Source organism: Argopecten irradians, chromosome 9, assembly GCF_041381155.1.
Source record: "Argopecten irradians isolate NY chromosome 9, Ai_NY, whole genome shotgun sequence".
Lineage (NCBI taxonomy): Eukaryota > Metazoa > Mollusca > Bivalvia > Pectinida > Pectinidae > Argopecten > Argopecten irradians.
In genome coordinates this window covers 12,246,897-12,274,025 of record NC_091142.1, presented here as the reverse complement: position 1 = coordinate 12,274,025, position 27,129 = coordinate 12,246,897, and the positions used below count along the sequence as shown (strand labels likewise).

Genomic DNA, 27,129 nt, shown 5'->3' with positions numbered 1-27,129 from the left:
ACTGTGGGATAGGTATTCAAGGGAAGTAATGCGAATACACAAACGTTATTACTTCCGGTTTGAGTAAAAAGTTACCTGAGGGCTTTGATGCAAGTGTCCTGTTCGTCGTGACACCTGTGATTTGAGAAGCTAAGCTGAACTGACAGCGATTTATCCGAGCTCTCTTGTGTCGTCTGTTCACATTCGCCGTCATTTGACATAACATGTGGCCAGATAAGAGAACATTATTCTCTATTTTCTAACAGTACCTGAGAGTAAATATCTGATTCTTAAAACTATCAGCTGTTTACAGAAATATTCAGTATGGGACAGAGTCATACTCGATCTCATCATAGCGATGCTAGTGGAAATGGAGGGTCGGATTCTCCATCTCACCCCTTAAACTATTCACAATCAAAAAGGAACTCGGCATGTCTTATGAAATTGTTCCAGGTAAGAAATTAATTCAAATCTGTATTGATAAATATACTGGATACAGTACAGTACTGTTGTATATTATTAAGTATGATTCATTAAGTATAGTGTCAGTGTAAATAAATAAACAACTTCTCATTTGCCTAAATAACAAGTTACTAAGAGTTATTTATAACTACACATACAAATTTAATGAATTTATACATGATTTACTCTGACTTGAATTGTCCTAAATCCAAGCTCTTATTACTTACAAAATGTCAGGGCAAAAAATATCCCAGGTCCAATGGGCCAAGACCAGTAAAATATGCTCCCGGGCAAGTGAAAATTGGTGTAAACTTGCCCGGTTTAAATGTTAATATTCTGTTTTGTGAAATCTTAAAGGCCCAATATCCGTATCTTTCTTATTTTTTTCATGATTTAGAAGAATGTTGAAAAAAAAAATGCTGTCAAGATGAACGATTATGATTCCAAATATTTTTATAAAAATCAAATAAATATTAAATATTGCTAGGTGGGTCCCACTTAGTCAAACAACCCGAAGTTAGCCGACATTGTAACGTCGTTGCCGAGAACGTCATGTGACTACAGTAACTACGCAACTTCTGTACGAACTCTTCCAAAAACGGGTCATGAACTTTCCGACTTCCATTCAGCAATAATCGTAACTTCTATGGTGACCAGTTTGAAATAAAGGCATGTTTACATGTATCGATTTTCAACAACTTCTGTACCAAAGTTATTAAAAAAAACATTATAAATATTCTTTAATACATCTTAATTTCAACTACATCTACAAATACTAACAATATCGGAGTCAAATTTAACTTGAATTTTTGTTGATAGTTATATATAGTGTAGCTTTAAATTGGGGAAAGTGGTTTTCAAAATAAGTTACTTGCCCTAAATGTTTAATTAGAGAAAAGAATTTAAATAACTTTGATGTTTGATATTAGATAATCAGTATCGATAGAGTAGTTTCGAGATAACAAAATGACATTGCTGATGTACAATATAACATGTACTATTAATAGATTAGTCTCACCTTTTGATGATTGTGAGTTGTCGCGTTTTAATGTAATTTTTGTGATGACACAAGAAGGTGGGACTACTCGACAGTGAATTAAACTTTACCCACATCATTGGTATCTCAAAAACCCTGTATTGATATTCTGCATTCTATGTCATGATAACTATCAGGTCTACTGACTGAACCAAAGAAGCATGCTCTGTCTTATGTATAACTTCAAGCCACACTTTTAACCCACTTCGTTTATATTTTTTTCCCCCTTTTTTCTTTATAATCTCAATGAGACTCCCATCGGTTATTGTTATTCAGGTAATAGCTAGAAGAGAGTATGTAGAGGCCAGACCAGACTTCGAACTGGGACCCTTGAAACTTTAGATAAAAAATCTACCATTTCAACTACATGATCACTAATAATTGACAGCTACAGTAAAACTGACCTTATAGCAACCACATTCTTAATAAAGACAATTTCATCTTTCTTTACGTGATCCTTATAAACAGTATATTATAACTGTACATGATAAATTATAATTAGACCAAATGGATAATTTCAAATGTATTCAGTGTTCAGCAGTTTATAGGTGGTCTTTATAGACAGTTTTAACTGTACATATATAACAAACAGTAGATAAGCCTGTGTTCAGTTTGGCAGTACGAAAATACGAAATAAAACATAATGAATGAGATTATTTATTTCCAGTGTAGTTTATATACTTTTCTGAAGTAAATACACAAATATTTAAAGCCTTAAACAACTAAGTTTTGATCATACAATATTTTGGGATAAGTTGAATAAGGCTTGAATGAGAGGCTTTGCCATTGGAAATATGACTGAAATTCAAATCCAAATTATGCTGTAAAAGGGCCTCTGAGTTATAGATAAATGCATGCATATATGGATATAAATTTAAAAAAAAATGCTTGGAGAAAAGGATGAAAAAGTATAGGGGGATTTTGATGTGCCTTTTATATTTGGTGCCTGAGACCACACCCTTATTTCAAACATTGGAAACAACTAATCAGGGAATTTGAGAATCTATGTTGTGAATTGAGTCTTTGAAGTGTATAAGATGACTAAAAAAAGCAAGGAAAATGTAAAAGTTCTGGACTGGGTCTATTGTAACAGATGGCAACCAAGTAGCTCAATGCGGCATTTTTGATATTCCCAAATGAAGAAATCAGATATTGCCCCCCACTCTCCTCTTAGAGATATATACTAAGCCTCTTTCCCTCTCCCTAAGTACCCACCAAAGAGATAAATCGATGGGGGATGGAGGGGTCATCTGGCCAATATTTCCACTAGATATTGATAAATAATAAATAGACAGGGAGGGGAGAGAGAAGAGAACCAGCAAACCTTTTCTTTCCCCAGGGCAAAAAATTGAGGGGGGGGGGGGTTGGGTGGGGGGGGGGGGGTGCTTATTTTTTCCCTAGAGAAAGAAATCAGTTATTAGTTAGCCAGTGCATTTTCAGCTATCCAGTTCATTTCCCATGGAAGAAATCAGCTTGTCAGTTCATTTTCCATAGAAGAACTCAGCTTGCCAGTTTTTTTTTCCATGGAAGAAATCAGTTAGCTAGTTCATTTTCCATGGAAGAAATCAGCTATCCAGTTCATTTTCCATGGAAGACATCAGCTTGCCAGTTCTTTTTCCATGGAAGAAATCAGCTAGCACATTCTTATTTTGTGGTAACTTTCAGAGGGGGTAGAAATTGCTTCCACATTGGGTTTCGAAACCTGGTCTGGCCTTGCATTTATCCTCTTCTACTACATAAATAAGATTGATGTGTGCTAAGAATATCAAGAATTATGAAAACATAAAACAGATCTAGGTGTTCCAATTTAAGCTTACCCAGGTATCTGCTTCATCGGCAACCATAATCGGAATATTTTTCGTCACTATTAAAAAACTTGTTAACCTCTAAAATGTTTTTAGTTGCCTTTTTTTTCTGCTGGAATCATTATGCTAAATTTATGCTACCAACTTCAGTATTAGCATTGTCTTGTCTGTATTATCCACATAAGTTATCATGTATAGCAGATCTTGATTTTCAAATTCAAGACTTACAGTATTTATATTTTAGTACATATACCTTTGAAATGATATGATTGCAGGCATGTAAATGGACACAACAGATTATGTATGTGCGAGACCTTTTATCACGTATGTTTATCAATTCACATATATTATCAATCAATTTGAGTAAAATATGTCCTTTTTTTATTAGTCATGGTCTCATCCTAGTTCAAAAGACAACCAGGTAGCTGTTTAATAAAAAATAAAAATACATAAATGCACCTGTCAGCTTTGCTAACAAGACCTTCTGTACACAGCGAGCACGCCAATTACCTCAGCTTTCTAGCCCTCCCGAAGTACACTGTAGACATGCCAAGCCCATGTTCATCAATATTTCACTATTCACACAGAAGGAAGCTGGAAAAGGAAATCATGTCATTTCATTTGGGGAATTGGAAATGGGCTGGATCAAATGGGATCCATCTTATTTATACCTATTGGAGAATCTGTGTAACTGTCTGATTAGTTTCAGTTCAGCGAAAATCCCTAAGATTGAGAAAAGTATTGCAGTCTTAGGATATTTCACAGAAATTGAAATCTATTGATTTTCTTTAAACCGAATTGCCAAACATCCATGTGACAATGATAACGTTGGAAATATAGCTAGGATAAAAAGAATGCAGTTATACATACAGAATTAAGATTTGTGGTTGGATAATATAAGTAAATAAGCATGCAGTAATAGTGGCTGTGGTTGGAGATAAAATTAAAGATACTGATTGGTTAGATTATGGTTATAGTGAAAGAGCTTATGATTGGTCGGATTATATTTTCAATTTCAACAATATTTTATTGATATTATGTACATCAATAGGATCAGACATCAGGCTACGCCTATTTAAGTCCTCTCCGGATCTTATTTTAAAGTATAAACATGAATTCATTCTGCAATTAATTAATACATATATTTATATATACAAATAAATTGAATTAATTACAGTATAGTGATAATAATATTAATAATTACTAATTAAAGGGGGATAACTCCAATTTTATTTTTTATTGAAAATGTTTCAGAACAAGTTTAGTTATTTTGATTATCGGATTATATAGAGGATAATAAATAGAATTTGATTGATCAAACAATCCAATGAGAGCTGGTGATTGGTTAGATTTTATGGTAAATAGTATGTTGCACTTAGAGATTGTCATTGGCCAGTTAGTGTGGTGAAAAGTTACAGAGATTGTCATTGGCCAGTTAGTGTGGTGAAAAGTTACAGAGATTGTCATTGGCCAGTTAGTGTGGTGAAAAGTTACAGAGATTGTCATTGGCCAGTTTGTGTGGTTTATCAGATATGTAAGATCCTCACAAATTATCATCTCCATCTCTTATAGAAATTATTGCCTGCATGGTTGCATGTGGCAACACAGGGACCTGGCACGAAATTTTTCACCAACAGTATATATATACATATATTATACTATAATATATGTATATATATACTGTCGGTGAAAAATTTCGTGCCAGGTCCCTGTGTGTGGCAATACCTGCTGGTCTGACATGTAATACTGGACAGGCCTTTGGGTGACTGTTTTACTACTTCAAAAGTATCTGGGATATTCTTCATTTTAATAACCATAGCTAAACTTGATCATGTTTATTTTCAAATCTGAATGAATCAAAACTGATTTGTAAAGTGTATTTTTCAAATTTGAATGAATCAAAAGCAATTTTTTGAAAATTTTGATTTCTTTGAAGTATGTGAATATTGATTTTTTTTCTTGTTTTTAAGTGTTTAAAATATCTTGATAAAAGTTATCATTTGCCAGGAGTTAAAAAAACACTTGTCCACATGTAAAGCTCAACAAGTATACATAGTTACCCAGTAAGACCATGCTGTCACACATGTCACACACCCATAGGGACCACATATAAATACAAGCAAGCCTGCTGTTAAGTTGACAATGCTATCAGATTGATGCAGAAAACCAATGATTAAGTTGACAATGCTGATCATTCTGATAAATAAAAGACAGTTGTTAAGTTGACAATGCTGTCTGGTTATGATCAGTCCTGACCTGCCATATCTATAGTAGCTATTACATTATATTGCACATCCAACCTCTTCAGAGATTGGGATTGTAATTGTGATAAAGACCATAAATAATCTATGAGTCCTGTTCTACTAGTGTTTGAACAACCTTAGAATCACCCAGGTTTAAGGCATTTCTGCCACTTGAATGAATTTTTGTGTGCTTCTTCAGAAGTACACATTCATAATACGATTGTCGACCAGATGTAAAATGGACAGTGTTTGTTCTGTAGCCAAAAGATTTTATTTACTGTCAAAGCTGTAAAAATCTATTGTGTTTCTAACAAAAAAGCGTTTGACCAGATACAATAAAAAAAAATTATAGTCATTTTCAAAAATGATTGAACGCTTGAGCGGCCTGTCCTGACCATGTGTCTGTTGATAGGATGTTAAAACACAATAAAACCAAGGCTTTAGTTAGTTTATAGGTGGTCAGCATCCGTTCCACATGTTATGAAGTCAATAAATCCATTTTAGACTTCAAATATGAAATGTGTACTTTAAAGTGCCTTTATTTAGCGAGGGGTTTATACACGTATTTCGCTATATCAGAGATATGTTTTAAAGTTATTGCAAAATCCCAGGGAAAATTAATACCTAGTGAGGATATTATACCAAATTTTAGACCCCACAAATAAGTTTCAGATTCCAAAATGCAAAATTTAGATACAGCGAAATAAAAGCACTTTACAGTATTCAAAATTAAAACAATATCTTTAAAGGTAGGTTTCGCCCAATGAAATATAAAGACTACGAAATTGAAATTTATCCTATACATAGATATAATCTTCAGATCATTTTCAATGCATACAGCGAAAGATATATGTGGTCAGTTGCCTAGCTTGACCAGGAAAATACTCCTCTAAAAATAGAGCGAAGTCAAGCTTTACATAGAACATGACGTATTTTTTCCAAAACGAGGCTGCAGCAACAAACGGAAGCGTGCAAGAAAATGTCAAATAGAACAGTCTTGCCACGGCATGTTTAGTTAAAAAACAACAAATCGAAGTGCGAGGGACTGTTTATACATATCATATAATCTAAAACAATTCATGTTACTTACATACGCTCGCTAACTTTGTACACCAAATATACATGTAGTTAGTCTGCGATTGTTTGTGCGCTGGCATATGTGTTGAAATTTAACTCACCACGTGCAATGCCATTACACGAGTCCCAACAGATCCCGGCAAGTTCCTCTTGAGATGTGGCTTCTGTTTCTTCTATTGCTACATGCCATCTCTGAATTCAATTCCCTATAGATACCCTAGGGTGCTACCGAATCCATTATAATTTCCTCCACTTTGTTGCCGATTCAGATATATTTTTTTCATCTCACACACTTTCGTTCAGCCATTTTGTTTACTTTAAGTGCGTGACAATGCGCATGCGCCAAACTTCGACAACACAATCCATTGCAGCTTCATTTGCATATTATTTTGTCTGACGTACACCGTAATAAATCAAGGATTTCCTTCAATTTTGGATTCAAGACACATTTGTTCAATCTCAAACACATAAAGAAATTAAATTGAGATATTTTAATATGTTTTTTCATCTTTTCTTCCACTTATCGAATTTCACAAAAAAATATTTATTTGGTTTGGCGAAACCTACCTTTAATAAAGACAAGGTCGCTATAGACCAAGTATGCTATAAATAAAAAATATTATGAATACTCAATGTACATTTAGACCCAAAGGTGCCATGGTGTCTCAGTTGTTATGATATCCCAACATATATTACCATAACAGTAATAACTTGATGATAAGCCCTTCACCTCTGAGTCGCGAGTGTAAATCTCATATGGGGCAACTGCCAGGTACATACTGACTGCTGGTCTGTGGTTTTTCTCACGGTACTTCAAGCTTTCCTCCACCTCCTACGCCTGGCACCTCCTTAAATCATCCATTTTTCATCCAGTGTTATGAATGTATTATTACATACAGCATTACATGTACATTTAAAGTTGAAGGAAATTTTAGACTGCTAGAATTTAAAAAAAAATTTTTTTTCAAAAACATAAAATTACATTGACAAAACTAACTATTTCTTGCATGCCAAGTTCATTAAGCAACTAAAATATGTTATCGAGTAATGCAGATGTGTTTATAAATGTTTTGACATCTAAAATTTGTCAACATTAAGTAATAAATGGGAGGGGCACTTGTTGTTATGGTAACTACACAATCTCCATGATTCAACTCAAACAGGTCAAACCCAGTGCCCTCCTCTACAAATGTTTATGCTAGCAATAAATGTCCTAATAAAGTTACACAGACATGCCTGCTTATTTTTTGTTGAACTTTAACAGAAATTGGAGCTGACAGCTGACGAAGACAACTGTCACCCCGGGGAGCTGAGTAGATCAACATTTGAGGTAGGATATGTAATCAGAAATCATTCATATGTCTTCAGAATATGAATATGAAATTTTTTAAAGAATTACCATATGTGTAAGTGAGTATCTCTCATCTCTTACAAATCATTAAAATGTAATCCTGTCAACAATTCAAAGATTTCTTGCCAAGAAAACTGGTATTTCAACGAAAATATTCTAGACTAGTGAATTGACTGCATCAATCTATAGAGTGATGTATATATATGTGATGATATTTGACTAGAATTGTTTATCAATGTTGATTTGCCATTGTTTCAGAGTGCTTTCCATGGCCCTCTGGATAAGTTCGGTAAGCTGCTGTACCTACAAATGACACATAACCATGGCAACCACACACGGGAACGCATCACCAAGGAACAGTTCGTCAAGTCAGGGAAAGAGATCATTAAAATGTTTGATGAGGCTGTACAACTCAAGTATTATTTTCATCTGTTTTCAGCAGGGAAGGATCATATGAACAAAGAAGGTATGTGTAGAGTTACATAACGAGATGGTTGCATTTGCATATTACAGAGTTATCTGCCCTTGTATGTAGGTATTGATTGTTACATAATTAATATGAGAGCGATACCTAATAAGTTTCATTGAAAACAATGTATTTGCTCATGGAATAATGATCTCATAATCGAAACATACATGCAAGAAAATACCACTGTAACATGCCAATATAGGTTTAATTGTCAGGTCATAAATTCATGATGGCACCAGTTATGCTAAGTCTTTAGGCCACAGTCTTTTGTTTTGATGTTATATTTTGAGTTTTAAAATCACAAGGTCAAGTAATGATAATCACAAGAATAATGGGTGTATTGAACATGGTCAAAGAGTTACAAGTCATTAAGTAAAAAACTTGATAACAAGGGAGGAGGCTTATTGCTGAGTAGGGGCTTATTGCTGGTAGAATATAGTATCATCTTGATAAAAAAGGATGGGGCTTATCGAGTAGGGGCTTATTGCTGGTAGAATATAATTAAATCTTAATAAAAAGGGATGGGGCTTATCATCAAGTGGGGGCTTATTGCTGGTAGAATATAGTATCATCTTGATAAAAAGGGATGGGGCTTATCATCAAGTGGGGGCTTATTGCTGGTAGAATATAATTAAATCTTGATAAAAAGGGATGGGGCTTATCATGAAGTGAGGCTTATTGCTGGTAGAATATAGTATATCTTGATAAAAAGGGATGGGGCTTATCATCAAGTGGGGGCTTATTGCTGGTAGAATATAGTATATCTTGATAAAAAGGGATGGGGCTTATCATTGAGTGGGGACTTATTGCTGGTAGAATATAATTAAATCTTGATAGAAAGGGATGGGGCTTATTGTCGAGTAGGTGCTTATTGCTTGTAGAATATAGTATAATCTTGATAAAAAGGGATAAGGCTTATCATCAAGTGGGGGCTTATTGCTGGTAGAATATAGTATCATCTTGATAAAAAGGGATGGGGCTTATCATCGAGTGTTGGCCTATTGACAGTAGAATATAGTATCATCTTGATAAAAAGGGATGGGGCTTATCATGAAGTGAGGCTTATTGCTGGTAGAATATAGTATATCTTGATAAAAAGGGATGGGGCTTATCATCAAGTGGGGGCTTATTGCTGGTAGAATATAGTATATCTTGATAAAAAGGGATGGGGCTTATCATTGAGTGGGGACTTATTGCTGGTAGAATATAATTAAATCTTGATAGAAAGGGATGGGGCTTATTGTCGAGTAGGTGCTTATTGCTTGTAGAATATAGTATAATCTTGATAAAAAGGGATAAGGCTTATCATCGAGTGTTGGCCTATTGACAGTAGAATATAGTATCATCTTGATAAAAAGGGATGGGGCTTATCGTCGAGTAGGAGCTTATTGCTGGTAGAATATAATATAATCTGGATAGAAAGGGATAAGGCTTATCATCGAGTAGGGGCTTATTGCTGGTAGAATATAGTATCATCTTGATAAAAAGGGATGGGACTTATTGTCGAGTAGGTGCTTATTGCTTGTAGAATATAGTATAATCTTGATAAAAAGGGATAAGGCTTATCATCGAGTGTTGGCCTATTGACAGTAGAATATAGTATCATCTTGATAAAAAGGGATGGGGCTTATCGTCGAGTAGGGGCTTATTGCTGGTAGAATATAATATAATCTGGATAGAAAGGGATAAGGCTCATCATCGAGTAGGGGCTTATTGCTGGTAGAATATAGTATCATCTTGATAAAAAGGGATGGAACTTATTGTCGAGTAGGGGCTTATTGCTGGTAGAATATATTATAATCTGGATAGAAATGGATGGGACTTATCGTCGAGTGGCGGTTTATTGCTGGTAGAATACAATGTAGAATATGGTATAATCTTGATCAAAAGGGGGAGGGGCTTGGTGTCGAGTGGGGGCTAATTGCTGGTAAAATATACAGTATAATCTTGGGGTATTTAGCTTAAAGTAAGGTTATATTTCTTTTTATATTTCTACATATAGAAATTCATAATAATTTTGAGTATTAATTTCTTATGTTTGTTTTGAGCTTGATTATTTGTACCTGATGTATAAAGAAGCAGTAAAACTCCTTGTAATTAATCTTTAAGCTTTACAGCTATCTGATGTTGTGTTGTTACAGATGCCCTACAGATGATCAATGTATCATACGCCCTAACCCTGTCAGCATCCTCAATACCCTTCAATAAAACAACAAAAGACGAACAAGTCTTCCCCGCGATGGTTCAGAGCATGGTCAGTAGATTTCTATGTAAATAGATTGCACTATTTATTCACTGCAATATCTACACAAAGATGATACTTACACATGTATCTTTTGTCCTACATGTACAATCATGCTTTATTTCATCTGGTACCTTTCATTTCAGCATGAAAGAGAATATAGAATTTGATATGTATTGATTTGTATCAAACTCTGTAACTATAGCCTGCATGTTACCTTAATTCCGTCTGGATACTTTGAATTCTCTGCCACATAGGATTTTCTGGTCTCTGAAGTTTGTTTTTAATTTGTGAATTGCTTTTTTTTATGTCACCACAGCTGGATTTGTTTATTTTAGACTGCAATGGTTGAATATTGTATTACCAATAGCACAAATATTGATAGTTTTGGGATAAATATAAAATATGTTAGTATTCTACTGCCTATTTATAGATAAATTACCACTAGCTTTCGTTTAATCTCTAGGTTTCAAGTTTGAATCCCATATGGGGCTGACTGTAGATTGATGTTTTTCTCTGGGTACTCAGGCTTCCATCCACCTCCTAAAGCTGTCACATCCTTAAATGACCCTGACTGTTAGTAGAACATAAAACAAATACAAACATGTGTTCCATCGTTTGGTGACGTCATCAAGCATATTAATAATCATGTATATTGAGAATGACAGTGCATTGTATACTTAATACCTTATTTTAGGCAACATAACAGCCAGGTACTTGTTCTTTCTCTGATGTGAAACAGAAATTGTTTTCATGAGTGATATGGTTACAATAATAAATATTATCCTTTTGAACACCTGAGAAGCAGATGTAAACAGCGAATATCTGTTTGTTGGAAAACTGAACACTTAGCTAGAATTCATTCATATGTTTTATCAATAACAACTTATATACCCAACCCAATCGGAAACAAATTTCCTCTTTTGGCAGCTGTTAAATGTGTGGATTATACTTAGGCCAATTTGCTGCTGACACACTAGCAGCAGTCAGTAGACCTATATATGGTCTTGCATGCTTTTAGTGTTTAGTTTGACGAGCGGACTAAAATCCTTCTGATCTATTTCGGTATATTATTGAAGCTTTCAAAGCCTAATCATCTATAAATATATAGAAGCTACAGGTCTATATAGGGAATCTGAGTAAGAATATAGACAGTGCTAATGTCTTAGCTGTATTGTAAATAGAAATATAGACTGTGCGAGTGTTTTACTATAAATACTTTTACAATGTACTTAGCACTTGGTTTGGGTATTGGTGTAACACATGGCAATTTTCTTTTTAAGACACAATTTTTGCAAGTGGTATCTCTTTTTTATTATTTCTTTACAATGAATATATTACTTAAGAGATACATGGTCTTGGCAAGTACCTACAATAATTTGCCTGGTCCAGGGTCTAATGTCAATTGGGAATTTTTATGCGGTAAAATGCAAAATAGGGAAAAATTGCATAATAAACTAAAATCCATATTTTTTCAGTTCTTTTATACCTATAATATAATTTATTACCTTAATCTCTCTTTTATTTATGAATTTGCTAATTTTAATATATTTCTAGTAGCCTATTTCTGATATAATAATACTTTTCCCACTCTTTTCAGTCTGTAAAAGGTATGCCTGATTTTTTGAGAAAAAAATTGTTTTACAATCAGTTGTTTATTTTTCCCACTCTATTTCTGTTTGATGGGAATTTTTCAGAAGCAAATTGGAATTTTTTACAAGATTTTTTTTAGGGGAATAGGCACTACTATTGATCCCAGACTGTTGTAGGAAAATCCCTGGCACTGTAGATTTGTTTGTTTTTTTGGTGGTTGGGGTTGCGTGGGGGCTGGGTTGGGGGCGCGTGGCACACTTATGATTGGGGACAGCCCTGGTTGATATGACTACGAAGAGAATGTGTCATTGGTTTAAAGAATATGTTGCAGCTAGGATTTCAGAACCTGGTTCGCATTTACGCTGTCCCCATATATTTTTCAAGCACAGAAATTGAAAAGGACCCCACTTTTTCCAGAAACTCTATTCACATTATACAGATCGAGGGACCCCATTTTGTCTGAGAATGACTCCACATGTGGAACAGCCAGCACAAACTTTGTGTTATGAGTACAAGGTCGGGAGGAAAAGATGATGTTAGGCTTCTGAGGTTAAAAAAATGTCAAAGGAGCCAAGCACCTGTGGTAGGTGCTTTAGGGTGTCTATAAACTTATATTCATGCAATGAAATTGGAGAGATATAGTGTTATCTTTGTATCTGTGCTGCCCTGCAGCATTCCATGGCGTCCTGTTCTGATTCCATGTTGATGCCATTTTTACTGACATTTAAGGGTTTTAAGCAGATTCCTTTCCTTGTGTCCCATTTTCTTAAACGACCTGAACGTTAATTTTGCTGTTAACAGTAAATCTATACTAATGGATTTCAAAATTATTCAAATCATACACCTATGACTGTGCTCAAAGCTACCCATGATGCCATTTTTTTTTTACAAATATTTGTGGTTTTAGGCAGATTCATTTCCTGGTATACTTTTTCCTAGAACAACCTGAATGTTAATTTTGCAGTTAAACAGTTAATCTATACTAATGGATATCAAAATTATTCAAATCATATACCTAAGACTGTGCTCAAAGCTACCCATGATGCCATATTTTTGAATATTTCAAAAAAACTGCTGCATGCTTATTTGCCAGTGGATTTATACCAAATGTTTTTACTTCTTCCATCAGAGACCACATCCTGTTTCAGACATTTAATGCTTATAAATATATGGAAATTATTGGTATACAGAGAAGGTCTATTACATATACAATCTACTATTCATGTAGAAAGGGAAGTTACTGAAAATATGACATCATTTTGTGACTAAAATGCATGCTGTAGACATATATTCAATGATACTTATTTTAATTGGTGCAATCTTTCAGCGTCAAAGTGAACAAATTAGTGCAATGGTGAATTCACACATTCTCCATAATTGGTATTGGGTATGTGATCAATATAAAGAAAATTATGTAACAATTTATGCAATTAGGTTTTAGTTCAGCATTTCAGAGGCAAAAACAAATTACCAAAAGGAGCTTTACCACTAAAATATACATGTACAGTATGCACTGTTGCACATGAATGTATTTCTTTTTGTTTGTAGTTACAGATAGATATAAGATGATCAAAGATTTGCCAAATGATTAATATAAAAAAAAAATCTGACCTGGTACTTTAGAAAAGAGGCTGATGACACAGTTGTTGAGTACAGGTGTACGCTGAAACATTACTGTAGCAATCTAAGTTCTGAGTCAGCAAGATCGTTATTGATTTCTGCAGTGATTGTCACATCACATCCAAGTCCTGATCTAGTGATAGATGTTCAATCGTCGCTTTAAGTCACACCTTTTCATACTACATATTGGAGACAAACTACATGTAATTCCCTCTTGCTTTTACTTTATATTTCAGAAACAAATCTTTTTCCTTTTTTGAAATCTATTTCAACCCTTTTATACTGCCTTGTAATACTCTCCTTCCATCTTGCCCACCTGGGAGTTGGGCCCTACCCCTCTTGCCTCCCTTTTAAATGACTTCACCCCTCTCCTCTTGCCTACCATGTAGTCAAGCCCGGCCCATCTTGCCTAGCCCTTTGATTCAAGCACCATCCATCTTGTCTAGACCTTGGAGTCAATTCCCACCGTTCTTGTCTAGACCTTAGAGTCAAGCCCCAACCATCTTGCCTAGACCTTTGAGTCAAGCCCATTCCATCTTGTCTACACCTTGGAGTCAAGCCCCAACCATCTTGTCTAGACCTTGGCTTCAAGACCCACCCATCTTGCCTAGACCTTGCAGTCAAGCCCAACTCATCCTGCTGTCTGTCTAGTCCCATTCCATCTTGTCTAGACCTTGGAGTCAAGCCCCACCGTTCTTGTCTAGACCTTGGAGTCAAGCCCCAACCATCTTGTCTAGACCTTGGCTTCAAGACCCACCCATCTTGCCTAGACCTTGCAGTCAAGCCCAACTCATCCTGTCTGTCTAGACCTTGGCATCAAGCCCCATCCATCTTGCCTAGACCTTGCAGTCAAGCCCATTCCATCTTGTCTAGACCTTGCAGTCAAGCCCCACCCTCTTGTCTAGACCTTGGCTTCAAGCCCCAACCATCTTGTCTAGACCTTGGAGTCAAGCCCCATCCATCTCTTGTCTAGACCTTGGAGTCAAGCCCCATCCATCTCGTCTAGACCTTGCAGTCAAGCCCAACCATCTTGTCTAGACCTTGGCTTCAAGACCCACCCATCTTGCCTAGACCTTGCAGTCAAGCCCAACTCATCCTGTCTGTTTAGACCTTGGCATCAGGCCCCATCCATCTTGTTTAGACCTTTGAGTCTAGCCTACCCATCTTGTCTAGACCTTTTAATCAAGCCCCACCCTCTTGTCTAGACCTTGGAGTCAAGCCCCACCCATCTTGTCTAGACCTTGGAGTCAAGCCCTACCCATCTCATCTAGATCTTTGAGTCAAGCCCCACCCATCTTGTCTAGACCTTTTAATCAAGCCCCACCCATCTTGTCTAGACCTTTTAATCAAGCCCCACCCTCTTGTTTAGACCTTGGAGTCAAGCCCTACCCATCTCTTGTCTAGACCTTTGAGTCAAGCCCCACCCATCTTGTCTAGACCTTTGAGTCAAGCCCCACCCATCTTGTCTAGACCTTGGAGTCAAGCACCACCCATCTTGTCTAGGCCTTGGAGTCAAGCCTCACCATCTTGTCTAGGCCTTGGAGTCAAGCCCCACCCCTATTGCCTACCATGTAGTGAGAACCACCCCTCTTGCATGCATTGGAGTCAGGCTCACTCCTATTGCGTACATTGGAGTCAAGTCCCACCTTTCTTACCTACCACTGAGTCAATTCCAACCTCTCTTACCTACCTTGGAGTCTAGTTCCACCTCTCTTACCTACCTTGGAGTCTAGTTCCACCTCTCTTACCTACCTTGAAGTCAAGTCCTACCTCTCTTACCTACCTTGGAGTCTAGTTCCACCTTTCTTACCTACCTCTGAGTCATGTCCCACCTGTCTTTACTACTTAGAATCAAGTCCTATCTCTCTTTCCTACCTTGGAGTCTAGGTCAACCTCTCTTACCTACTTTGGAGTCAAGTCCCACCTCTCTTAATTACCTAGGAATCAAGTTCCACCTCTCTTACCTACCTTGGAATCTAGTTCCACCTCTCTAACCTACCTTGGAGTCAAGTCCTACCTCTCTTACTTACCTTGGAGTCAAGTCCCACCTCTCTAACCTACCTTGGAGTCAAGTTCTTCCTTTCTTACCTACCTCTGAGTCAAGTCCCACCTGTCTTTACTACCTTAGAATCAAGTCCTATCTCTCTTTCCTACCTTGGAGTCTAGGTCAACCTCTCTTACCTACTTTGGAGTCAAGTCCCACCTCTCTTAACTACCTAGGAATCAAGTCCAACCTCTCTTACCTACCTAGGAATCAAATCGCACCTCTCTAACCTACCTAGGAATCAAGTCTTACCTCTCTTACCTACCTTGGAATCAAGTCTCACCTCTATACCTACCCTGGAGTCAAGTCTCACCTCTCTTACCTTCCCTGGAGTCAAGTCCCACTTCTCTTACCTACCTTGGAATCAAGTCTCACCTCTCTTACCTACCTGGGAGTCAGGTCCCACCTCTCTTACCTACCTGGGAGTCAGGTCCCATCTCTCTTTCCTACCTTGGAGTCTAGTTCCACCTCTCTTACCTACTTTGGAGTCGAGTCTCACCTCTCTATCTACCTTAGAGTCAAGTCCCATCTCTCTTATATACCTTGTAGTCAAGCCCCACCTTTCTTACCTACCACTGAGTCAATTCAAACCTCTCTTACCTACCTTGGAGTCTAGTTCCACCTCTCTTACCTACCTTGGAGTCTAGTTCCACCTCTCTTACCTACTTTGGAGTCGAGTCTCACCTCTCTATCTACATTAGAGTCAAGTCCCATCTCTCTTATATACCTTGTAGTCAAGCCCCACCTTTCTTACCTACCACTGAGTCAATTCCAACCTCTCTTACCTACCTTGGAGTCTAGTTCCACCTCTCTTACCTACCTTGGAGTCTAGTTCCACCTCTCTAACCTACCCTGGAGTCGAGTCTCACCTCTCTTACCTACCACTGAGTCAATTCCAACCTCTCTTACCTACCTTGGAATCTAGTTCCATCTCTCTTACCTACCACTGAGTCAATTCAAACCTCTCTTACCTACCTTGGAGTCTAGTTCCACCTCTCTTACCTACCTTGGAGTCTAGTTCTACCTCTCTTACCTACCTTGGAGTCTAGTTCCACCTCTCTTACCTACCACTGAATCAAGTCCTACGTCTCTTACCTACTTTGGAGTCTAGTTCCACCTCTCTTACCTACCTTGGAGTCAAGTCCCACCTCTCTTACCTACCTTGGAATCAAGTCCCACCTCTCTTACCTACCTTGGAATCAAGTTCCACCTCTCTTACCTACCTTGGAATCAAGTCCCACCTCTCTTACCTACCTTGGAGTCAAGTTCCACCTCTCTTACCTACCTTGGAATCAAGTCCCACCTCTCTAACCTACCTTGGAGTCAAGTCCTTCCTTTCTTACCTACCTAGGAATCAAGTCCCACCTCTCTTTCCTACCTTGGAATCAAGTCCCACCTCTCTTGCCTACCTTGGAATCAAGTTCCACCTCTCTTACCTACCTAGGAATCAAGTCCCACCTCTCTAACCTACCTAGGAATCAAGTCCCACCTATCCTTCCTACCTTGGAATCAAGTCTCACCTCTCTTTCCTACCCTGGAGTCAAGTCCCACTTCTCTTACCTACCTTGGAATCAAGTCTCACCTCTCTTACCTACCTTAGAGTCAAGTCCCACCTCTCTAACTACCTAGGAATCAAGTCTTACCTCTCTTACCTACCATGGAATCAAGTCTCACCTCTCTTACCTACCTTTGAGTCAAGTCTCACCTCTCTTACCTACCCTGGAGTCAATTTTAACCTCTCTTACCTACCCTGGAGTCAAGTCCCACTTCTCTTACCTACCTTGGAATCAAGTCTCACCTCTCTCTACCTACCTGTTAGTCAGGTCCCACCTCTCTTACCTACCTGGGAGTCAGGTCCCATCTCTCTTTCCTATCTTGGAGTCTAGTTCCACCTCTCTTACCTACTTTAGAGTCAAGTTCCACCTCTCTTACCTACCACTGAATCAAGTCCTACGTCTCTTACCTACCTTGGAGTCTAGTTCCACCTCTCTTACCTACCTTGGAGTCTAGTTTTACCTCTCTTACCTACCTTGGAGTCTAGTTCCACCTCTCTTACCTACCTTGGAGTCTAGTTCCACCTCTCTTACCTACCTTGGAGTCTAGTTCTACCTCTCTTACCTACCTTGGAGTCAAGTCCCACCTCTCTTACCTACCTTGGAGTCAAGTCCCACCTCTCTTACCTACCTTGGAGTCAAGTCCCACCTCTCTTACCTACCTTGGAGTCAAGTCCCACTTCTCTTACCTACCTTGGAATCAAGTCTCACCTCTCTTACCTACCTTGGAGTCAAGTCTCACCTCTCTTACCTACCCTGGAGTCAAGTCCCACCTCTCTTACCTACCTTGGAATCAAGTCTCACCTCTCTTACCTACCTGGGAGTCAAGTCTCACCTCTCTTACCTTCCCTGGAGTCAAGTCCCACTTCTCTTACCTATCTTGGAATCAAGTCTCACCTCTCTAACCTACCTTGGAGTCAAGTCCCACCTCTCTTTCCTACCTTGGAGTCAAGTCTTACCTGTCTTACCTACCCTGGAGTCAAATCTCACCTCTCTTACCTTCTTCTGAGTCAAGTCTCACCTCTCTTACCTTCTTCTGAGTCAAGTCTCACCTCTCTAACCTACTTTTGAGTCAAGTCCCACTCTCTTACCTACTTTGGAGTCAAGTCTCACCTCTCTCTTGCCTACCTCTGAGTCAAGTCCCACCTGTCTTTACTACCTTGAAATTAAGTCTCACCACTCTTACTACCTTGGAATCAAGTCCCACCTGTCTTTTCTACCTTGGAATTAAGTCTCACCTCTCTAACCTACCTTGGAAGCAAGTCTCACCTATCTTACCTACCTTGGAGTCAAGCCCCACTGCTCTTTCCTACCTTAGTGTCAAGCCCCACCGCTCTTGCCTACCTTAGTGTCAGGCCCCCATCCCCTACCCCATTTTACAGGCTGCACATATTTAGTCTATGTAATTTTGAGTGTGAATTAGATGTTTTATATTTCTTTTACAGTTTGGTATGAATGAGAATTTGACGTTTGATGACTTTAAACAGTGGACCCATCGTCACAGTCCACATATCTTTTGTGGGGTTCACAACTGGGTCTACACCATCATGACAGGCTCCAAGATGCCAGAGGAACAGGTAAGACGTCTTAAGATAAGTTAAATGAATTCTCTCTTAATGTCATCAGCTACAAGATGTTGGCAAATAATCTTCACACAGACAGCATTGAAATTTAACTCTGGAGTCAAAAGCAATAAGAAAATGACAAGAATTATTTCTAGAAGGTTTATTTTACAGAAATAGGCCATGTTTTTGCTTCTTTCTATGCGGTAAAAATTACAGATAATCTGAATCATTTTGGTTGTCAGGTATATTTTTTGCAATCTCTGCAGTTTGTTTTGTAACAGACTCGGCTTTGCCTCAATCATTACATGTGTCTTTTATTTTTCCATTTAAGTCACTAAACTGTGTATCTAAATTATTCACTTTCCTTTACTTAAACCCTGTTGTAGGAAGTTGTTGCCCCTGTGCCGCTCCTAGAGAGGTTTGTGGAGGGGAAGTACTGTATGTGTATGGGGATGTTATGGGTATTATCTACAGTCCTGCCTCAGTCCTACACCAGTACCCACACGGACAACAAGGAGGAATGCAGCGAAGCATCGTCATCATCCACAAAGAACCCGCTGCTTACTTCTTATATGATTATCATGAAACTTGTAAGTGTACAAATGGGATTAATTCACGTACCACGTGATATGTGCGGGACTAGCTTCTCCACTGGCGATTGAACGTAACTCTTTGTAATCTTCCAGCTGAAATGACATTAATGTGGGATATCATTTTTGAACATCATTCCATCACCAATAGATCACAAAAAATAGTCTCGCACAAACATTAACAGGTAAATGTTAAGCGGTATGTGAATTAGTCCCATTAATTTGATACTCCTTTTCTCTGCAGTTTAATGTCCTGTAAATGTCAGTGTCAGTATAGTGTTAGGGGATTTATTTAAATATTCCAATTAGATTATGACGTAAAATCTTAAGTATGTAGTCCTTCAATTAAGTAATTTGATTTATGAAAAAATGAAATATGAGAAAAATGCCTTCATTTAAAGTAATATTAAAAAATCATTTCCCTTCCAAAATAGTTGTGTCTGTTCTAAGATGCTATGATTTGCACTGGATGTTAGACCCTTTTAGTAAGCTGCTTGTTACTAGGAATGTACTTCATTCAAAGGTTTACTTACGGTAGATCAGGCAGCATAAGCATATTACAAGCCAAATGTAGATTACTGTGACCTATATTTAAATCTTTGACCTGATTAAAAATCTTCTAAAAGATGGTTTTGCAAAAACAAAACTTTGAGGATAAGATTTTGCAAATCTTTTAATTATTCAATAAATGTTAGCATACAGATGATAGCAGGATATTCCGGCCCTCAACTCTTTAGAAATACAAGATCAAATTATTGGTTTTAATGGTATATTGTCATTGAATTTGTTATTCCACTTTTTAACAGGCCCGTCTTTCAAAATGTCAGAGTTGGGCTTTGCTATATGATAGCACAGAACATGGATTGTCACAAAATAGGTAAGGTATGAAGAAATGGAGAGATAATGTTAAATGATTTCTGTAAAACTTTTGAGAGTAAAAAAATACTATAAAGCAGATTGTTTTTGTGGCGCAGGATGATATTCTTGCATATTTTGCGAGTCAATGCAATGATGGCAATTTTTTTTAATCTGCAAAATATTGCGAAATGGTTAAACCTGCATACATACCATGAAAGCCAGATTGCACAAATCTTCATCACTTTAAAGTTTCATTTTCTCTTTTTTAGCTGAAATTGCGAAAATCCGACCGGCGTAAATAACCGGCTCTTGTTTCCAAGCATATTTCTATATGATAAATTTGTGTTTAGATTTGCTCATCATGTGATGTCATACCAGGGGCCGACAATGACCTTGGTCTCGTTTGAAGGTCGTAATGTGTACTGTATAGCTGAAGATCGACCATGGAGGTGAGAATAAGAAATCATGGGGGTAACTTACTTATTATAATATTACAATGTTTGGTAGTAAATTGATATAATGGAAGGGCAGGAAAATGTAATGGAAGTAAGAAAATTTCATGAATTTGGTCTGATGAAGGTGACGGTGTACACATCGTACTAGTCATCAACTTTCACTGGTTGTGTAACATATTATTACATAAACATAAAAAAAAACTATGAATATGAATATACTTTTAACATATACTACCGTAACTACATATTACAGATTTACAGTTGAGTATAATGCAAAGGGTGGGGGGGGCACAATGATTGAGTGTTTAATGTGTTCCAACATATTGTCACTGGCCCTTCACCTCTAGGTTGTTCAAAACCTATGTGTTGCAGTTACCATTACTAACTGCAGGTTGGTGGTTTTTCGCCAATCATTCCAGCTCTCCTCCACCTCTTAGCCTGGCACTTCCTTTAATGACCCTGGCTGTTAATAAGTCAGACATTAAAAAACCCAAACCCTATTTTACCTGTTACCTCTTAGACACGGTAGTTAGTTGTGTCCAGCTATTTGTGGCGCGTTTAGTTAACTACATTGTTGTTGTCCGGTTGTGCCATATAAAAACTGGCGTAAAACTTACATGGTACTGATTTCCAGTAAGTATTCAGTTGGTTTTTAAATGAGTTTAGAGTAGGGGCTTCCACTACAGAGTTTGAAAGGATCCGAGGGAGTTCCACAAGTCTACCACTATGTAGGATACAATGAATGTTGACAATTTATTGATGAATGCAAAACGTTTTGTAAAAAGTTTAAAACTGTATTGCCAATACAATATCATTGATTGTTCCAAATCCATGTATAACATATGTTATCCTTATAATTGTTTGTTTTATATATTACAGAGAAGGAACACAGAAGTTTGGAGATGTCGATAGTATGTTGATACAGCTTACACCTGTCTACAGAGTCATACAGTGTAAGGTTATATAACTGAAATGTCAATCAATGTCCTCTGACCTTAAGACTTCAAAGGTCAAAGTCAAATGAAATTAAAAAAAAATTGATGTCTTTAATTTACATGTTGAACCAATTATCTTTTGAAAATGAAAACTACATGAAGTATTAAACTAAATGACAACATTATTGTTGGATGTTACGACTGCCGAGTGGTTGAGATGTCCAACCATAAAACCACATGACCTTCATCTCTGGGTCTTGAGTTTGAAATCCATGTAGGGCAGTTGCCAGATATACTGACCACTGGTCGGTGACTTTTTGCTGGGTACTCTGGCTTTCCTCCACCATCTATACCTGGCACATCTTTAAATGACCCAGGCTGTATAGGTCATTAAACTAACCAAACTTCACTTTTGACAGCTGGTGGAGCCCTAGTTCAGTGGAATGAACACTCACGGGATGTGAAGAAAGGTATACATGTTGGTAAAGATTCCAAGTCATTAGTCCTGTTCATACCCTCGGACTTTGATACGGTGGAACATTACCATATTCCTAATGAGATACATAAAATAGAGGTGAGTATTCTCTCTGTCATATTCCATGTTAAACATAAACTAATGGCAAATTTTCTAGTCCAATATCTCATGGAAAGTACCAGAACTGTAATTTTGAGAATTTATCATGCAGTGTGCTAACCTATTTGATTGCACCGATATAGGTACGGTATTTTCCAGAGTATAAGTTGCAACTTTTTCCTTGAAATCAGGAATGCTATCTATACACCAATGCAACTTATACGTGGCGAACACCAAAATCAGGCTAGGCTTTTGCATTATTACGTCATGATTCACATGTGAAAATCACAAGTTTTACTCACCAGTTTAGTAAAGTTATTCAACGTTTACAGTATCCAAACTATAGGACTGGTATGTTTTCATGGGAAATATATAAAGAGAGGCACACAACACAAACAGACCACAGTCTCCCAAATTACAAATATCCACACGCAATGTATACAAGAGAGGTCATCTTTAAAAGTCCTTAGCAGCAAATTGGACTTAAAGCCCAATTAACCAACCAACACATCCAGAAGCCAAGTGATTTTATTGACTTTATGAAAACTTTAAGTGTAATTTTAATAAAATAAAATTGCCAGGAAACATTAATTTAGCCCAAGTATAGTGAGTTCTTATTTGTTTTGTATCACAGGTATGGGGGTGTGGGTCAGAGAAGGCCAAAGAAGCACAGGTTCAACAGAGGAAGTGGGAATATAAGAACGCAGAAAAACACCAAACAAGAAAGGTAAGCTGCTTCATACAACTGTCTGTGTGATTACAATCGCATATCCTTTGCACAAGACCTTAATAGACTACACTTTAATATTGCATCATTTGAGAATGGGTAAAATTGTAACTAGAACAATTAGAAGTTATATTACTCTACAGGCTTTTGAAAACTTATGTATTTTTTGGCTTGGAATAAAAAAAAAAGTCAATGTCTGTTCTTATTTGAAACAGGTAAAAACAATTGTTGGAGCAGACACTCTTTTTACATAGTTGTCTTTGAAAATCATAAGCCTTTGAAATGAGTGATGTAAACTTATTTCATGTACGATTAAAATTGTGTATTCAAATTTTGCGGCCAATATAAAATCGCCGAAATAACAATGCTGCAAAAAAGTTTCAAATGCTGGTAAAGTAGAATCATAGAAGTCTTGATTGTGAAATCAAAAATCAATTCACGTTATGCATGAAAATGCTAAATTAAGTTGCCAGTAAAAAAAAAAATGGTTTGATGCTGTAATCATACTGAATTGTTGTTTATGTAGCTGCATTTGGACACAAACTGGGACGAGAACCCTGATAAACAGATACTTCAGTGGGGAGGCATCAATGTGGATCACCAGTACTCTAGAGATGGGGGCTTCTGATCAAAAGGAATGGAGACAACTCTGCTGTCATTACTCCATTGTGAAGGGAGACAACTCTGCTGTCTCTAGTGAATTGTGAAGGGAGGAAACCCTGCTAACCTTCAAGATGTAGGCAATTGTTTTGACATTTGAATGGAGGTAGCCCTGCCTAAACAATTTTCTTACCCTGCTGAAATTCCTATAAATGGAAAAATCTGCTGACTTTTCAGTGAAGGGAGATAATCCTTTGTGAACATCGCAGCATCTTATCTTGCAAAATTGAGTGCAGTGGGTTGCAAATATGAAACCAGTTACTATTGGCTACAGCCATTTTTTGTACAGTCCTGACTGTATTTTGGTGTGTATGGAAGAAGTGCTGTGATAATTTTGCTAGAACTAGCTTCTCAGAGTTGATCTGTGTGATTGTGAACTCTGTATAGGTTGGATATACACTGTAGGTTGCTCAGTAAAACATGAATGATTACCCGGTATATTTGGTTGAATAGAAGTAAAATTCAACAAGAAGAAAATCCATAAACCATGTTAGAATTGTATTGAATTATGAAGAGCTCCATGACATTTGATGAGATATACAGAGATGCTGTAAAATCAGATTTCATTTTGTAGAAATTAGCAAATTAAACTCATTCACCCCTGAAAATCGACAATGAACTGTTCCTGCCTTTAATTTAGAAGTGTTCAAACGTGTCTACAGGGGTGATTGAGTTGATGGTGAATATCTTATGTTAACTGTTTGTTATAGAATCAGTATGGTGCTTCATTTATTTATTTCTAGAGATATATTTATTAGCATGTTTTTGTTGTTTTTTGTTTTTTTGTTTTTCATATTTTTTTTTGTAACAAGTATGCTAGAAAGAGTAAAAAATAATATGTATCATATCTATACAAGTGTTGACATAATATATATCATATCCAGTGTTAAAATATATGGTATATCTGTGTATAAACATTCCATGCCATCTATAGAAATCCCAGTACGCTATTTTGTGTAGATTTAAATTTATTTCTTAATTTTGTGCCATCTATTTCACATAATAATGTTAGGTATCGGCCATATTGTGATAGACAGGGTACGCAGGTCGTGTCAGTGTCGTAATTAAGAGTATAAAAATGTGTTCTTTAGTCCAGATGCTATTGAAATTAATTATTTGAAGCAGAAGTCATCAAGACTATCTTACTGGTAACAAATGAAATACTGAGGTCCATATTTTGCAGTTTCGTAAACGGATCCTGTTCACTTATTTGAAGCAGTTGTAATGCTGACCATCTTGCCATTTACTGGTAATAAATGAAATTGTCGATGCAGTATTGATGTCTTAATAAGCATAAGGGTCTTCATTATTTACATCTTTGGAACAAAGGAGATTCAAACCCATTAACCATCAATTTTGATTCTGAGGAGACAAAACAGAACAAATTTATGTACAGTCAAATCTTTTTATAAAGTCCACTAGATGGACAAAAAAAGTGGTCTGAAAAGGTCAGGCAGTCTTCATACATGTCTAAATATGTAAAAATGACCAATATGGGGATTTTGATAACCAAAATAATGTGGGTAAAGCATGATTTACCGTGAATTTGTCCCAGTTTCCAATGATTATGACATATATGACATCATGAAAATATGACATCGTATTCATTGGAAGATAGGATTGTCGTCAAATCATACTCAACCCATGTAGCTTTGGTATCTCAAAATGGACATATTCTGCCCATGTCTTTTAAAAAAAGTTGCTAAGGCAGGTTTTACTATATGATACTGCTGTCCAGATGAGTGATACAGGCCCTATAGGCCTCTTATTTAGCTATAAATGATAATATGTATATTCATTTGTTTCCTTTTGAATGTGCAGACTTCTGTTTCCGAGTTGTTATATGATGACTATGGGTTCCATGTGTACGGGTCACTTGAAATAAGAGTGAAGTCTATGAAGGATGAATGCCTAAGACAGAGAATAATGTTGCTTCTTAGTCATATTTCTGTTATCATATCATTATTCATCAATGATTTCTTTGTAAAATTATATTTATAAAAAAAGCAATGAATTTCTTGCTTCTTTGCTCGCCTGCCCTTCCTGTTATTAGTAGAAACATCATAAATTAAGATATTTACCACATAAATCACCTGATATCTAAGGATTTTTGCCCATGTGATATTTTTGTGTATGTCACTAGTGTAATATGACCTGGAGCTATTTTCATTGGCTGGAGCTTCATTGTGACGTCATGACAGACACAATACTATGACGTCAGGAAAAATAACTTGACATCAGGTTTTTGACTATGATGGGACAAAATTGCGGCCACTGCTGGATTTTCGCAATAAATTTTGATGTGAGATTCTTCGAAAGGCAGGTTGTAGTAGTTATGTGATAAAAAGTATCTAAATTTGTTTTCGTTTTTTATAAGATTTTATGAAACTCGTTTTGAAGTTTAAATAAAAATTTCTTAGACTCGCTTCATAGAATCTCATAAAAAATGAACACTAATTTAAGATCTGATACAGTATAATCTGTGATGAAGCTTGCAATAGATGATGCTATTTTGGTTGTAAGCTAGTTATTTAAATATTGAAGAAGATAAATTAATGTTAGATTGATATATGTCCTCCACTTCAAAAATATGATCAGGGTAACTTTTATGGACCTTTTGGTAATGTTTGATATTTTTATAAATATATCTGCTACAACTTGAAGACTCCATGAATGAATTCTGGAGAAATTAAATGATTGATGTATTCATTGTTACGCACAAAATATATTGAAGATATTTCTATACTGTATGCATACTCATTTTAGTGATGTCAAATTTTAGCAGAAATATGAAAAATTGTAAATTATGACTAATTAGGGCAGATGTAAAATAGTGCACATCGGTAGTTCAATACTTTAAATGGCCTTTTTGCAAAATTAAGCACTGTACATGAATTAGCAGGTCAGCGACATTGCGAAAAGCGCTAGATTAAATTACCACTAAAATAAGTACATTTACAGTATAAATTAGCTCCACATCAGGAAAGTGTAGACAATACAGATTGCTATTTCAATTGTTTCTTTTCTTGTATAGATAGAATCAATATGAATCCAATATTGATAGTTGTATATTAATGTCTATCTTGCCATTGTCTACGATAGATCTTTTAATATCCAGATTTTGGAATGGACTTGCCTGTCTGCAAATTATATTTTGTAAGTGCTGGTACAGTTTGACAATCAACTTAATTAAAAATGTGAATTGTATTTATATATTTGTTAATTGTATTTTGTGTGTATTCAAAGGAGAATATATGCAATTCATAACAAAACAGCATACTTAGCAAGACT

The 27,129-nt window shown here is 36.7% G+C and overlaps 1 protein-coding gene across 1 annotated transcript; it reads left to right on the top strand.

Moving 5' to 3' along the window:
* Positions 1-34: 34 nt before the first annotated feature.
* LOC138331484 (uncharacterized) lies at positions 35-27,045 on the top strand. Its single transcript, XM_069279148.1, has 12 exons — positions 35-432; positions 7,867-7,932; positions 8,212-8,419; positions 10,564-10,676; positions 18,920-19,051; positions 19,426-19,629; positions 20,436-20,506; positions 20,838-20,936; positions 21,822-21,895; positions 22,297-22,451; positions 23,086-23,178; positions 23,705-27,045. The coding sequence occupies exons 1-12, from the start codon at positions 304-306 to the stop codon at positions 23,804-23,806; spliced, it is 1,446 nt and encodes a 481-aa protein (XP_069135249.1). The 5' UTR covers positions 35-303; the 3' UTR covers positions 23,807-27,045.
* The last annotated feature ends 84 nt before the right edge of the window (positions 27,046-27,129 follow it).

Bases quoted from the DNA above. Each gene is read 5' to 3' on its own strand.
- LOC138331484 (XM_069279148.1), top strand. From the start codon at position 304: ATGGGACAGAGTCATACTCGATCTCATCATAGCGATGCTAGTGGAAAT. The intron at 19,052-19,425 runs GTAAGACGTCTT...ACCCTGTTGTAG, and splicing joins CCAAGATGCCAGAGGAACAG to GAAGTTGTTGCCCCTGTGCC. The intron at 19,630-20,435 runs GTAAGTGTACAA...ACTTTTTAACAG, and splicing joins ATATGATTATCATGAAACTT to GCCCGTCTTTCAAAATGTCA.